The sequence below is a fragment of the Haliotis asinina genome, chromosome 16 (assembly GCF_037392515.1).
Source record: "Haliotis asinina isolate JCU_RB_2024 chromosome 16, JCU_Hal_asi_v2, whole genome shotgun sequence".
NCBI lineage: Eukaryota > Metazoa > Mollusca > Gastropoda > Lepetellida > Haliotidae > Haliotis > Haliotis asinina.
Genome location: NC_090295.1, coordinates 3,663,458 through 3,677,200, shown reverse-complemented (window position 1 = coordinate 3,677,200; position 13,743 = coordinate 3,663,458). Strand labels below are relative to the sequence as shown.

At 40.2% G+C, this 13,743-nt stretch overlaps 1 protein-coding gene across 1 annotated transcript in view; it reads left to right on the top strand.

Annotated features, from left to right (window-relative positions):
- Positions 1–13,743, top strand: part of LOC137268238 (alkaline phosphatase-like) — a 40,069-nt gene that overhangs the window by 10,639 nt on the left and 15,687 nt on the right. The window contains exons 2-3 of the mRNA XM_067802776.1: positions 617–837; positions 7,803–7,983. Of these exons, the coding sequence (XP_067658877.1) occupies positions 617–837; positions 7,803–7,983 (402 nt within the window). The remainder of the gene's footprint in view (positions 1–616; positions 838–7,802; positions 7,984–13,743) is intronic.

Here is a 13,743-nt window from a genome sequence, read left to right as displayed (position 1 = left end):
TTTGTGGGATATGGTGGATGTGGTGAAACGGAACCTTCTGTCAGGATAGAGCGATGACGCTCGTAAATGTCCGAAAACGACATGCCGACCTTCCACGGAATTAGCCGAACATGTCAGGTGACTTCGATGCATGTATGTATGTATGTATGTGCGATAAATAGCCTCACAAGAATGCTTCCGAGTGTGAACTTATGACTAGAGATGTGTCCTATCATCATTACCATTTGTATAATTACCATATTTATCATTACCATATTTATATACAGTATAAATATGTGTGCATGTGTGTGTATGTATGTGTGTGTGAGAGAGTCCATATATATATATGAGGATGAAGGGTAGTCTAGTGGTCAAAGCGTTCGCTCTTCACGCCAAAGGCACGGGTTGGATTCCTGGCATGGGTGCAATATGTAAAGCCCATTTCATGGTCTCCTCCGTGATACTGCTGGCATATACTAGTAGCTAAAAGCTGCATACAACCATACTCACTCACTTACGTATATGTATGTATGTGTGCATTTGTGTGTATATGTACGCACTCACGCATACCAAGTGTGTTATATTTGTGCATGTCCCCTAAAAACATATTTCATTCAATGATTCAAAAATGTTCCAGCAAAAACTGAATGGCAGGAAAGAGCACAGGCAGAGCTGAAGGCAGCGTTGAAAGTGGTCCCAAACGTTAACGTTGCCAAGAACGCCATCTTGTTCATCGGCGATGGTATGGGACTGCCGTCTGTCACAGCAGGCCGGATTCTGAAGGCGCAGGAAACTAACCAGAGAGGTCAACAACCGCTCTTCAGTTTCGAGAAATTCCCGTCGCTTGGTCTGTCCAAGGTACGTGCATTTCATGTTAACCACAAAAGAAAGCAGACACGTAAAATAGATTTATTCGCAAAATTTCGATTTGTGGATGTCAATTTCATTATTATGAGAAACACAACGTTTCGGGGTATTTGCTTAATCCTTCGCACATTCAAGGGCCTGACACAACTAAAACCCGTTTCAAATTCATTTTTCTTCTCTCTTGTGGTTTTTTTTTAGTTTGAGTATGTTTTCAGAAACCTACATTTTCACTTATTGTATGCTTCGTGATTGTACTGCATACACTTCCACTCCACCAGGTAGTACTGCATACACTTCCACTCCACCAGGTAGTACTGCATACACTTCCACTCCACCAGGTAGTACTGCACCTAGCAATGATAAAGTATAAAAAGTGTAGAAAAACACAATCAATGCACATGGACAAGACAAAAGGACATGGCTGTTTTTTCAGTCATGTACGTATAATTACTCAACTAGAAATACACAATCCAAACATATTATATCAAACTTTATAATATATACGCAAGATATAGTTCAAATACCTGAAATAAAATGTTCAAGAAAGAAATTGTGCAACAAAAGATAGAAGCAAAACTGAAGTTGTTATTCTAAGCATGCAAGGCATCAGTCGATAAGACAGGGAAAACCAAACTACATAGACAAATTCATATGCAAGGAAGAGTACCCTGTGAACGTTTTAGATTAACATGCAGAAGAATAACCTTCTACCACACGTACCTGATGGGAGAAAATATGTAAAAGAAACTTCAAAATCCTGGGATCACCAGAATCGGGCAGGTAACTAGGTCACGTCACTTGGTGAGACCTTCCTTCCGGTGACAAACAGGGTTTCATTCCTTTTCTAATGGTTTCATGGTTGTCATATGACGGTAGGGAAGCGATAATCCTTGCAGGTATAACAAATTTAGCGATATAACCATATCCATATTAGCCAACTATTATGACTGTCAACATCTGTGACAGCCAAGAATGGTTGTACACTTGGTCCGGTCTAGTAATGTCATATTTGGCGGTCGCGCAGTTTGGAACCAGAACCGCTTCTTGAATATATGCATATCGCATATCGCAAGCTGCCATGCACAAAGGCAACCGGTAACAGGTAAGTGCCGCAAGTTGTGTCTCGTAAGTGGACATTGTCCATTATGTTCTTAGACATGGAATTCGAAATGGGTGCTCGGTTTACACATGGAACACATCGTGGGTTTTCCATCATACCGAGTTTCCTGGGAATGCAGGTCCCAGGTTACGTAGACTATCATCTAACCCCTTTGAGCCTGAAGTCTTTTGCTGAGTAGCCTAGACCCCAAAAACGTTGACGGCTTGCTTTAACCTCCTACCGATGGTTGCGGCAGAGCAACAGCTGTAGGGTCGGTCCAAACAACCGGAAGTCATTTGTTCACTAGCCCTGAACCTTGGCCCCTAAAAATATAGTGATGCCTCCAATGGTACATCCTCGACATCTCCAGGGTACACGTTCCGATGAATGTCCACTATACAGGGTATCCAGGGTGGTGCAGGGTATAGTGGAGATTTATCGGAACGTATACCCTGGAGATATCGAGGATGCCAGTGGTAAAGGCAACTACTACTGGTCTCCCCAATGAGATGCCAGCGCAGTACGACTGTTCTGAAGGTATGAATGCGACCTCGTCATGTCGTTATGACACGACACGATTTGCTTCATTGAACATGAAGAATCACCATGAAACCTTAATAACCAATTCCACATGACCCTCACGTCAATAGGCCACAGCTGACTAAATACTGCAACCCTCCATAAATTGGAGCCTGTACAGTGTTCACCTGTTAAGCCTTTTGAGGAATCCTTTAAGGGAGAATGTCAAAACTGACCCAGTCCTGTTGAACTGGAGGGTTCACACCCCGTGACAGTTGAATGGACCGTTGAAAATAGGTCGTTCTATATTGAGTAGTTAATAAGAGCTGGTTTGGTTTGTGGTACAACAGTGATTTTGGTTACCGGTTTCATACAACAACGCTGTCAGGAGCAAAGTAAACATGTTCTAAGCACTTGACAAAATTATTTATGATAATAGTACCGAGCTAAGGACAAAGCCTTGACCAACCCCACAGGCGCTACCAAATTAATCAGTTAATTTCTTACCATACTCATAGGTTACAGTGGCCTTGACATTAGTATACATATTCTTAATCAACTTGAAGAATTTACCATGGATCCCATTTTGTAGAGGAACATACAGCAGTTAAAACCAATTCACCACATCAAAGGCCTTGCTGAAGTCTATGAATAAAGCGTATATCTTCACAATTTTACATGCTAAATACTTCTGAATGATTGTCTGGAGAATAAAGATACTATCCACAGTTGAATGGTCTGTCTTAAATCCATATTCTCCAATTAGCTCACAAAGTTCCAAAAAGCACTCCAGCCTTTTGTTTAGTAACGAAACAAAACTTGTACTCCTTATATTCAGAAGAGAGACCCCTTGATAATTATTCGTGTCAGATCTACTACCTTTCTTATGTAGTGGGGCAATAATACCAGGAACTTGGCCAGGCACCAAGAATTTATTGTACAATAATACTATGTAAAGAACAATTATATGTTCAGAAACTTTGAAAAACTTCGCGGGAATACCATCATCGCGTGGGAATTTGTCACATTTCAGATGTCTAATAGCATTTAGTACATCCTGATCAGTAAAGTCACATGATAGAATACCATCGTCATTGATACAGTCAACACATGTATTAAAATCATGTTTATCAATGAATGATCTGACATCTGCTGAAAGATCTGCCATCTTCTGGCAACCTCGGCCTTAACAGGCCCTTAAAGTATTCAGCCCATCTTGATGGCGTTACACTTCCATGGCGCGAGTTGTACATTTTTTCACAAGTCTCCAAAATGCCGAGCAGTCTCTAGAACAAGCTGCATCATGTAGTTTTACAGAGTTACGTTTAAAACTGTCTCTCTGCTTGAACTTAGATCTAATGTCTTTGTATCTATTCAGATTCTCAAATGTTGTCGTTTTTCTAAAGATATTCAGCAGTGAATACTTTTCGTGTTTAAGAGTCTGACACTGTTGATCAAACCATTCTGGCTGTTGTTTGGAGTTGATGGTTTTGCCATGTCTACTTTACATATTTCGCCCACATGTTTGTAGAGTGGGCTGCAGAGTGGTACGTTCACTGTGTTGTCAGTGTTGACGTGTAGCCTGCTCAGAAAATCCTGAAACATATAACTTGTATCAGCATTTTGCAGGTTATCAAGATATAATTGTGATTTTTCATAATTCCATTTATATTTATTTCTATTACTACAATGAAAATGCTTATTATCGGTTGTCCTGATCACATGGAACAGGGATGAGATTGTGGTTATGAGAGGAAGATGATTCGACTCCGTGCGACATGCTCTCTTGAAGTCCTCCACAAAACGGTACAACAGTGCTGATACTGCAGTGTAATCTGGTGTGCTACAACGGGTGGCACCAATGCATGTGTAGTCTCCTTTATCTGAGAACCTGCCATTTCACAAGTACCATCCAAACGTGTTGCATATGTCTAGTAATTCTCTTTCATACATATTTACAGATATATATTTTTACGATTTGGCTACCAAGTTGGGGCAACAGATTAATCGTGTGTATCCTCGTCCAAGGCTAGAAAATCAACGCTATCATCAACAATATAATCTGGTTCGGTGCCCGTTCTGCTATTAAAATCCCGACAAATAATTAGGTCAGTATCTGTGAAGTCGATTTTTCTTGCCACAATGTAACTTTCCAATCGCTCAACCCCATCGTTACTGCTATGTTTTACCGGTGCCATATAGACACAACCCAGTGCAAGCTTTTTGCCTGACAGTGTACGTCGAGTGGACACAAGAAACACGACGTCCATCCACTCCTCGCGGGATGAAATACAGCATAAATATAGCGACACCACCGCACCTTGTGCACCTTGTGACTGAAAATCAGTGTGACAGGCGATTATGTTACTAAAGTCATCACAGTGTTTAGCCCAGATTTCGGTTAGACATATTATGTCATATTTAGAGTTAAAGTCACACAAGTCTGGATGATTTTACTATATATAGGCCGTTCATATTCCAACACGATTGGCTTATTGGTGATGCTTATGTGATGCATCCGGAATACCCAAGGAGCACGAGCATTCTGATCGGGTGTCAATATCAGTGTCGATATCTGTTACAGGGTCAAGGCCAACTTTCTATAAAACACTGTGATTTTGGTCAGCATGACCTAGCGAGTGTAGTACGTGTATATCAATATATATTTTGCCTCTTACGACAAGCATTGGTTTGGATTGGGATAGCCTGGTGGTTGAAGCGTTTGCTCGCCGCACTGAAGGCCGAAGTTCGATTCTCCACGTGGTAACACTGTTTGAAGTGCATTGCTGGTGTCCCCCGCCATCACATTGATGGTGTCCCCCACCATCACATGGCTGGTGACCCCCGCCATCACATTGATGGTGTCCCCCACCATCACATTGCTGGTGACCCCCGCCATCACACTGCTGGTGACCTCCGCCATCACACTGCTGGTGACCTCCGCCATCACACTGCTGGTGACCCCCGCCATCACACTGCTGGTGACCTCCGCTATCACACTGCTGGTGACCTCCGCCATCACATTGCTGGTGACCCCCGCCATCACACTGCTGGTGACCTCCGCCATCACATTGCTGGTGACCCCCGCCATCACACTGCTGGTGACCCCCGCCATCACATTGCTTAAACACTGCAAAAAGCAGCATAAAATGACACGCCTCACCTACTCTCATAACCTGGAAATATAGCAATTGCTAAGAGACGTGGCGCAAGTAGAAGCGAAAGGAAGCCCAATACATATATGTAAGAACTGTACGGTAAATGCACACTACATCAGTGTTGGGATCAGTTTACGCTGCGGCCCCCAGGCGACCCCACCGGCCCTCAACCCTTGCAGATTCACGACTAGTGGGACTCCCTTTTATCAATCAATACTGATAGATATGAAATACATTTAAGCATGGTATCGCACTCTTGTGGAGCACCACACTTAAAGCAAGATATTTTTCAACAAACAGGAATATCTCCCTGTATCTATATATACTCTAGTTCAAAGTTCAAAATGCGTAGGTACTTCAATAAACGGTTATCGTGCACTGTATGCAGTCTAAAATAGCCTGGCATACCCTAACACGTTTCCAATTATCAGAAAGTCTTTAACTTTTCTTATCATTAATCTCTCCTCCCAAGAATGTGTTATGTTTGTGGATTTCCTTTGGAGTTGGGAAAATTTGCCACTTACAAAATACATCGCAACGGCCTCTGCTTCATCATTTACGATCGAGACGTCTACAGCCAGAATATGTTTTCCTTAGAGTCGGGCCGTTCACAATTGTTCGGTTTTCGAAATGTATGTCACTTTCTCTGTAAAGTACAGATTCTACTACCGTCATTGGGTTGTGTCAGGCACCTAATCGACTCTATGGGTTCGAATCCCGGATGAGACTCAACCCAATAATAGTAGTAAAGTACGTTTTTAAGAAGCTGTACTGTCCAGAGAAAGTGACATCCCAAATATAATATGCGTTTCATTTGACCATCTTTTAATTGACATCATTATTCACAATGTATCTGCGGAGAATACAGGAGAATACAGCACCACAACTTCTCGTGGAGATGTTAGGGTTAACTAGTTAACCTAACCTAACTTAGTCCTAACCCTAACCCTAACCCAACCCTAACCCAACCCTAATCACCTACAATTAGAAAAGAGTTTCTGGTGCTGTATTCTAAAGGTAGGTCTTATGAGTAAAGCAGTCCGCCAACTCAGATATTCCACCGTCTTCCAGTGTACCTAGAAATCGCGTGGGCAAATTAAGCACATCTGTTGATAGGCTATGTGATCTCCTTACCCGACCCCTCTCACGGAACCTCTGGATCACCTCGGGAAGTCAACAGGTGTACACTTCCTGAACCCCGAACCCTGAACCGATGCTGCCAACTTCTCCTGGGAGCGCTTCTTAACATGGGGGCGGGACTTGGCTTCCGCTCTGGTGCAGAGCACAGCGGGGATTTTTATGTTCTTTAGTGTATCATGTGACCTACAGCGTGTCTCTGACTGCCAGGGGAGTAGAGTAAGTTGCCACTCTGAGAGTTCAAACTATTTTCGATTTTGATTCGCTTATTCTGTCAACAACATGAACATGTTTTCCCTTAGCATAGCTCGGTTTCCGGGAAGTGCTAAATATAGCAGGTATTACCTCTTTGTATCTATAATTTAGCACGGCACTTAGCAATATTCTCGTTATTGCGGCGGTCTGTAAACAACTGCGTCAACCAGACAATTTAATGATCAACAAAATGAGCATCCATCTACGGAATTGGTTTGCGATAACGTGTGTTATCCAAGTCAGCGAACCTGACCACCCTATCCCGTGGGTCGGGACTCTTACGACAGGCATGGGTTACTGAAGAGTGTTCTAACCCGGGCCCTCACGGGGACAGTGTTTCCTCATTTTGTTTTGTGCACTGTATGAAACAATGAATTACCATATATTCCATATGTCTGAATCCTGTTTGCAATTGTTTGTTTCTATGCCGACGGGCGACATAACCTACAGAAAATGGAAATGCATACATAGCATTTAGTTTTGCGCCGCTTTTAGAAGCATTCCAGCAATATCGCGGCAAGAGACACCCAAAATTGGCTTCACACACTTTACCCACGTAGGGACTGGAACCCGTGTCTTCGGCGTGACGATTGAAAGCTTTAACCACTAGGCTACCCCATCATGTGACAAAGGCATTTGGGTTTTCGTTTACATATTACATATGTCTCCATATACACGTGTGCACATTCCCACACATTCCTACAGATTTACACTATTTGAAAAAAAGAAACCATTCCGAACTACATGTGATAACATGCATACATTGACACTGATTTCTGTATTTGTAGACGTACAACAACGACAGACAGACTTCTGATTCTGCCAGCACCGGCACCGCCTACCTGACAGGGGTGAAGGCGAACTATGGCACCATTGGAGTGTCTCCTGCAGTCAAAAGGAAGGACTGTGCTGCCTCCAAGACAGAAGAAGGAAAGCTGACTTCCATTCACAAATGGTCCTTGAAAGAAGGTAAAAAACGCCGGATATTACGGGGTCAGGGCTAACGATAAATTCCAGATATCACGAGGTCGGCTAGAATGAATGAATGAATGAATGAATGATTGCTGGATAAGCTCGAGGTCAGGGCAAACGATAAATTCCGGATATCACGGGATGGATATAACGAATAATTCCGAATATATCGAGGGGGAATATAACTGATAATGTCTCATATCTCGAAGTCGTGTATAACTAATACTGCCGGACATCACGGGGTTGGGTGTAACTACATTCGTCACCACTTGCCTCCAAGACCTCCAAAAGATGAGTGAGTGAGTTAGTTTAGTTTTACACCGCACTCAGCAATAGTCCAGCTATATGGCGGTGGTCTGTAAATAATCTAGTCTAAACCAGTGTTCCAGTGGTCAACAGCATGAGCATCGATCTGCGCAAATGGGAACCGATGACATGTGTCAACCAAGTCAGCGAGCCTGACTATCCGATCCCGATAGTCGCTTCTTACGACAAGCAGAGTCACCTTTTGTGGAAGCATGGGTTGCTGAAGGTCTATTCTACCCCGGACCACCACGGGTCACCTCCAAAAAGACTCGTCCCCTTCTCGATGCTTGTTAAGTGCGAAAATACGACAAAACATCAGAACGCGCGTGAAGATTTCGTGCTTTGATAAAAAATATCCCGAAAAATGAAACTGTTTATCGCATGCTGCTCTTTGAAAAGAATATGAAAAGTATGCATCGTCATATTGGAAGTATAAAGAACTCAGCTAGCATATCTGTGCTGCCTAATGTGAAGTTCATCATAAGAATAATTCAGTTAACGGTGATCGAGAGATTCAAGTACACGCAAGTTCCTTTGTTGACATTAACAGCTCTCAAGGGTCCATTTGAGCGCATGTCTGATGATCATACAGGCTTGTACTGGAGATTGTACGAGCGCTGCTAACAATCTTAGGAAATGTACTTATAAATCTTTACGATGTTCAAAACAGTGATATTATATCTAAATCAAAATAATTAACTTTAATCGTTAATATTGCGCATTTAGTCTGACGGTTTGAGGCTCATTCATATATTTTTCTGCAAATACATTTAAACCGACACTGTCAGTAAAGTCACATGAACGTTCAGTGTGAGAAATATGTTTGAGTATCTGCTTTGGGATTTAATGTAGCTGATCTTTTTTTTAAAAAGAAATATAAAAAGAAAGAAAATCCCGTTTATTTGCATCTCCAATAAAACAAATCCTATTTGTGATTATCAAACCCTACTGAGAAATATGAGTTTTGAAAAAATTATAGCATATCTGTATATAACTAATCAACTTTAATCTTTAACACTGGACGTATATTTCAGATTCATGTGGATATATTTATTTGTCTTTTGGGGTAATACGTTTGTAGCACGGTCATGTTCATATTCCGCCACGGGGATGACAGCATGGTTACAGGAATGTTCAGCTTCAAAATTATTTAAAGTCGTTTTTGATATCCGCTTTGGGGTTTAATCTGAAATAAGGTTATTTTATTGGCATATTCAACAAAAACAAATCCCATTTGGTATTCTTGAACCCTGGTATATATTTGGATATATATGTGAACATCTGGTTATTGTGTTTTCCAAATAATGTTTCTCCTTTTAGTAGGTGTACTACATAAAGGAAATGAAAAAATAAACAGAACGCTCGTAATGATTGTAGCGTTTTAATAAAAAATAATCCCGACTATTTAAATCGTTTTTTTCTTTTTGGCATTTTGTTATTGATTAAAAACTCGTGTAAATAAATATCGTCAAATTGTAAGTACAAAGTGCGTAGCTAACAGAATTGTGCTGTCTAATGTGAAGCTGTTCACAAGATTCATGCCCTTGACGGTGAGAGATTCAAAGATGCACACGTGTGTTTGTTGACGTAACTTCTCTCACGGTCTGTTCTGACGTTCTTTCGGACTTGTTGTGGTGATTGTACGTTCGCTTTCAACAGTTTTTAGGAAATGCAAACACATCGAGTTTCAAAACAAACAATACTATTATATCTGTATGCATATATCAACTTCAGTCTTTAACATTTAGCAGATATTTCTTTTATGGTCATTCATCTAGTTTTCAGCGAATTCACTGAAAATTCCACATTCCGCAAGGTTACATGAATGTTCATCGACATCACATGGTCGGAAGTAGCGGTTAATTCCCAGATATAACGAGGTGGGGTGCAACGAATAATTTCCGATATCACGAGGTCGGCCGAATATAATTAACACGTCACAATTTAATTCTGGACTCACAAAAGTCCAGAAACTCTCAGCACTGTGGCCACTCTCTCACAAGGGATATCGCAAAATTAAACAGGCAGCTGTCATGTGTATGTGCTAAGGATGAAAAAATGAAAAAAAATTTTTTCGAAAACTCATGGGCGAACAGTGGCCAATGGGCGAAAGTGTTTCATTTCATCCAAAATAAATGTTTTGGAGGTTGTAAATGAATGAAAAAATGTTGATAAGTATCATGACACAAATTTCAGCTTGTTGTGACTTGACTCTGCTAACTGACAGCGATTTTGAAAAATCTCGCCCATGGGTGAAAAACATATTGGCCCATAGACGAGAATAATTAATTTCATTGAAACTACATGTTTTTTTTCCAGGCTGTGCAGTTTTTCAATAAATGAACGTGTATTTATTGTTGTCTTGACACGAAATTAAGCTTATTTTGACTTAATTCGGCTAATTTAAAGTGATTTTTCAAAACGCCTCGCCCATGGGCGAAAACCATTTGGCCCATGGGTGAGAATATTTACTTTTACTCAAAATACACCTTTTCCCATGTTTTGGAGGTTGTGAATGGATGAAAGTATGTTCATAAGTATCATGTCACAAAATTCAACTCATTTTGAATTAATTCCGTTAATTTAGAGCTATTTAACAAAATCTCACCCATGGGCGAAAAACATTTTGGCCCATGGGCGAGAATATTTCCTTTTACCCCAAACACATCTTTTCCAGTATTTGGAGAATGTAAATGAATGAAAGTACATTTATGAGTATCATGACAGAAATTTCAACTCATTTTGACTTAATTCCTCTAAATGAGAGCAATTTTGAAGACTCTCGCCCATGGGAGAAAGACATTTTGGCCCATGGGCGAGAATATTTGCCTTCACTCAAAATACATCTTTTCCTGTGGTTTGGAGGTTGTAAATGAATGAGGATATATATATGAGTGTCATGGCACAAAATCCAACTCATTATGACTTAATTCTGCTAATTGAGACCGATTTTCAAAAACATCTCGCCCATGGGCGAAAACCATTGGGCCCATGAGCGAGAATCTTTCCTTTTCACTCCAAATACATCTTTTCTAATGTTTTGGAGGATGTAAATGTATGAAAATGTCATTGTGAGTATCATGACACAAACTTCAACTGATTGTGACTTAATTTTGCGAGTTCAGGAAGAGTTTTAGAAAATATGCCAGAATAATCACTTTTACTCAAAATACATCTTTTCCTGTGTTTTGGATTTTGTAAATGAATGAGGATATATTTGTAAGTATCATGGCACAAAAATCAACTCATTTTGACTTAATTCTGCTAATTTGTAACAAGTACAAGAATCTGGATTTCCACTTAAATTTTCAAAGTTTTTTATTGTCTTGGGGGTTGTAAATTTATGAATGAATGTGTGTTTATAAGTATCACGACAAAAAAAATGAAGTCACTCCGGTCTTAATTCGACGAATCTCTCTCGTGGACGAAAATATTTTCGTTTGCTTGTTTTCTTTATTTTGCAAACATATGGTTTAAAAATAGATGAAATTCCAATGAAATTTCAGTTTAATTTCGTGAGTATAGTTTTATGTCGCACTCAGCAATATCCCAGCAATATGGCGGCGGCTTGAAGATAATCGAGTTTGGATCAGACAATCCAGTGATCAACAGCATGAGCATCTACCTGCACAATTGGGAACTGATGACATGTGTCAGCAAAAGTCAGCGAGCCTGACCAACCGATCCCGTTAGTCACCTCTTACGACAAGCATAGTCGCCTTTTATGGCAAGCATGGGTTGTTGAAGCCCTCTTCTACTCCAGATCTTCACGGGTCCCGAACACAGAGCTTTACTTCCAGCAACATATACAATACACTTAGAATACTAAGCCTTGAGATTCTTTTGAATTTCTATAAATATACCAAAATTCAACCTATATCTATGAAGTTGAAGTTATTTGTGAAAGCCCCAATCAAGAGTGACCAAACTCCAGTGACTATGCGGGAACACATTAATAAACGGTGTTGTGAGATCTTTAAACTGTATTGAAATATGTCTTGCCAATTCCACTGACATTCACCAAATGTACCTACCTAGTAGTTTTAAGTGTACCTACCCAGTTTAGCATGTTTCCTTTTAATAGTGTGGTCTCCATTTTTAGTAATTCCCGTTTGCCCGTCCCGGCTTTTCTTCGTCCGAGGTTTTATGGGGTATTCTCCTATTTCTCAGACCAGAAATTATCTACAACAGGGGTAGGTCACTCGCTTGTTTTCTTTACCATTTGTACTAATTAGTATGCGCCTCCTCATGCTCCAATGCACACAGTGACCTGATTCGTCTCCATCGCAACTTAGGCTGCGTTTAACAGTACTTCAGCCAGTTTACTGTATCAGTCGAAATCTTACAATGAATGAATGAATGAATGAATGAACGAACGAACGAACGAACGAACGAACGAACGAATGAATGAAGAGCAAGAAGTATATGTGAATGAATGAAAGAAATAATAAAAGAAAGAAGTACATATGTGAATGAATGAAATGAAAGAATAAATGATACACCCCAGCCATCCCTTCCAAAACATGCTAAAGAACGCAAAACTATCGTTAGATCACAGACAGACAGACAGACAATAGTTTATTTGTGTCTCACTTCTGTACAACATGATATACAACAGATATAAAACATATGTAAAAGTACAGAACCACTCAATGTGAGTTAAGAGAGACAGTAGTCGTTTCAAATCGTAAAACCTATAAGCATATATAAGATGTAGTAAAAACATACCACTTGTAAAACATTATGAGTATAAAAGACGTTTCCTTCTCTGTAATATTAAAAAGCAGGTTTTGGCAAAATAATAAAAAATATCGGCACTTTGACATATCAGCATTTTTGCAGTATTTGTTAAATCATAAAAGTCCTCATCACGGGAATAGCAAAACGAGAAAAGCTTTTCTCTAATATCCTTATATACATCACAGTGAAACAGTACATGAAACTCGTCTTCGACACGATCGGTACAATTGAAACATTTCCTATCTGTAACAGGTAGGTTTTCATATCGCCCAGTTTCCATTCTTATTGGGGCTACACCACACCTAAATTTGGCCATAGCTGATCGGTAACACCTAGGCATATTACATGTAACAAAGGGTTCAGGGTAAAAGTCATGTTTAAAAAGCCTGTATGTTCTTAGCTTGTTTAAACCCCTTCGGCCTTAATCGAGATTTAACAGATATTTCCAATTTAAAATATACTCTTCCATACATTTAGTTTTTACTTCTGTACAAATCAGGTTTTTACTTGGGCTATAGGATGGATTTAAAACATACCCCATATCAAGGTCACTGAGCTTTTTTCTAAGTCTAAAATTCCAATTTCTAATACTCATTCCCGCTTTAACTTCAGCCCACTTAAAAACAAAGCTGTTAATTCTGTCAGGCATGTGTTTAAAACGAATCCATTGCCTAGCAACACTTGTCCATTGTCTAACACTGGGTGGTATCC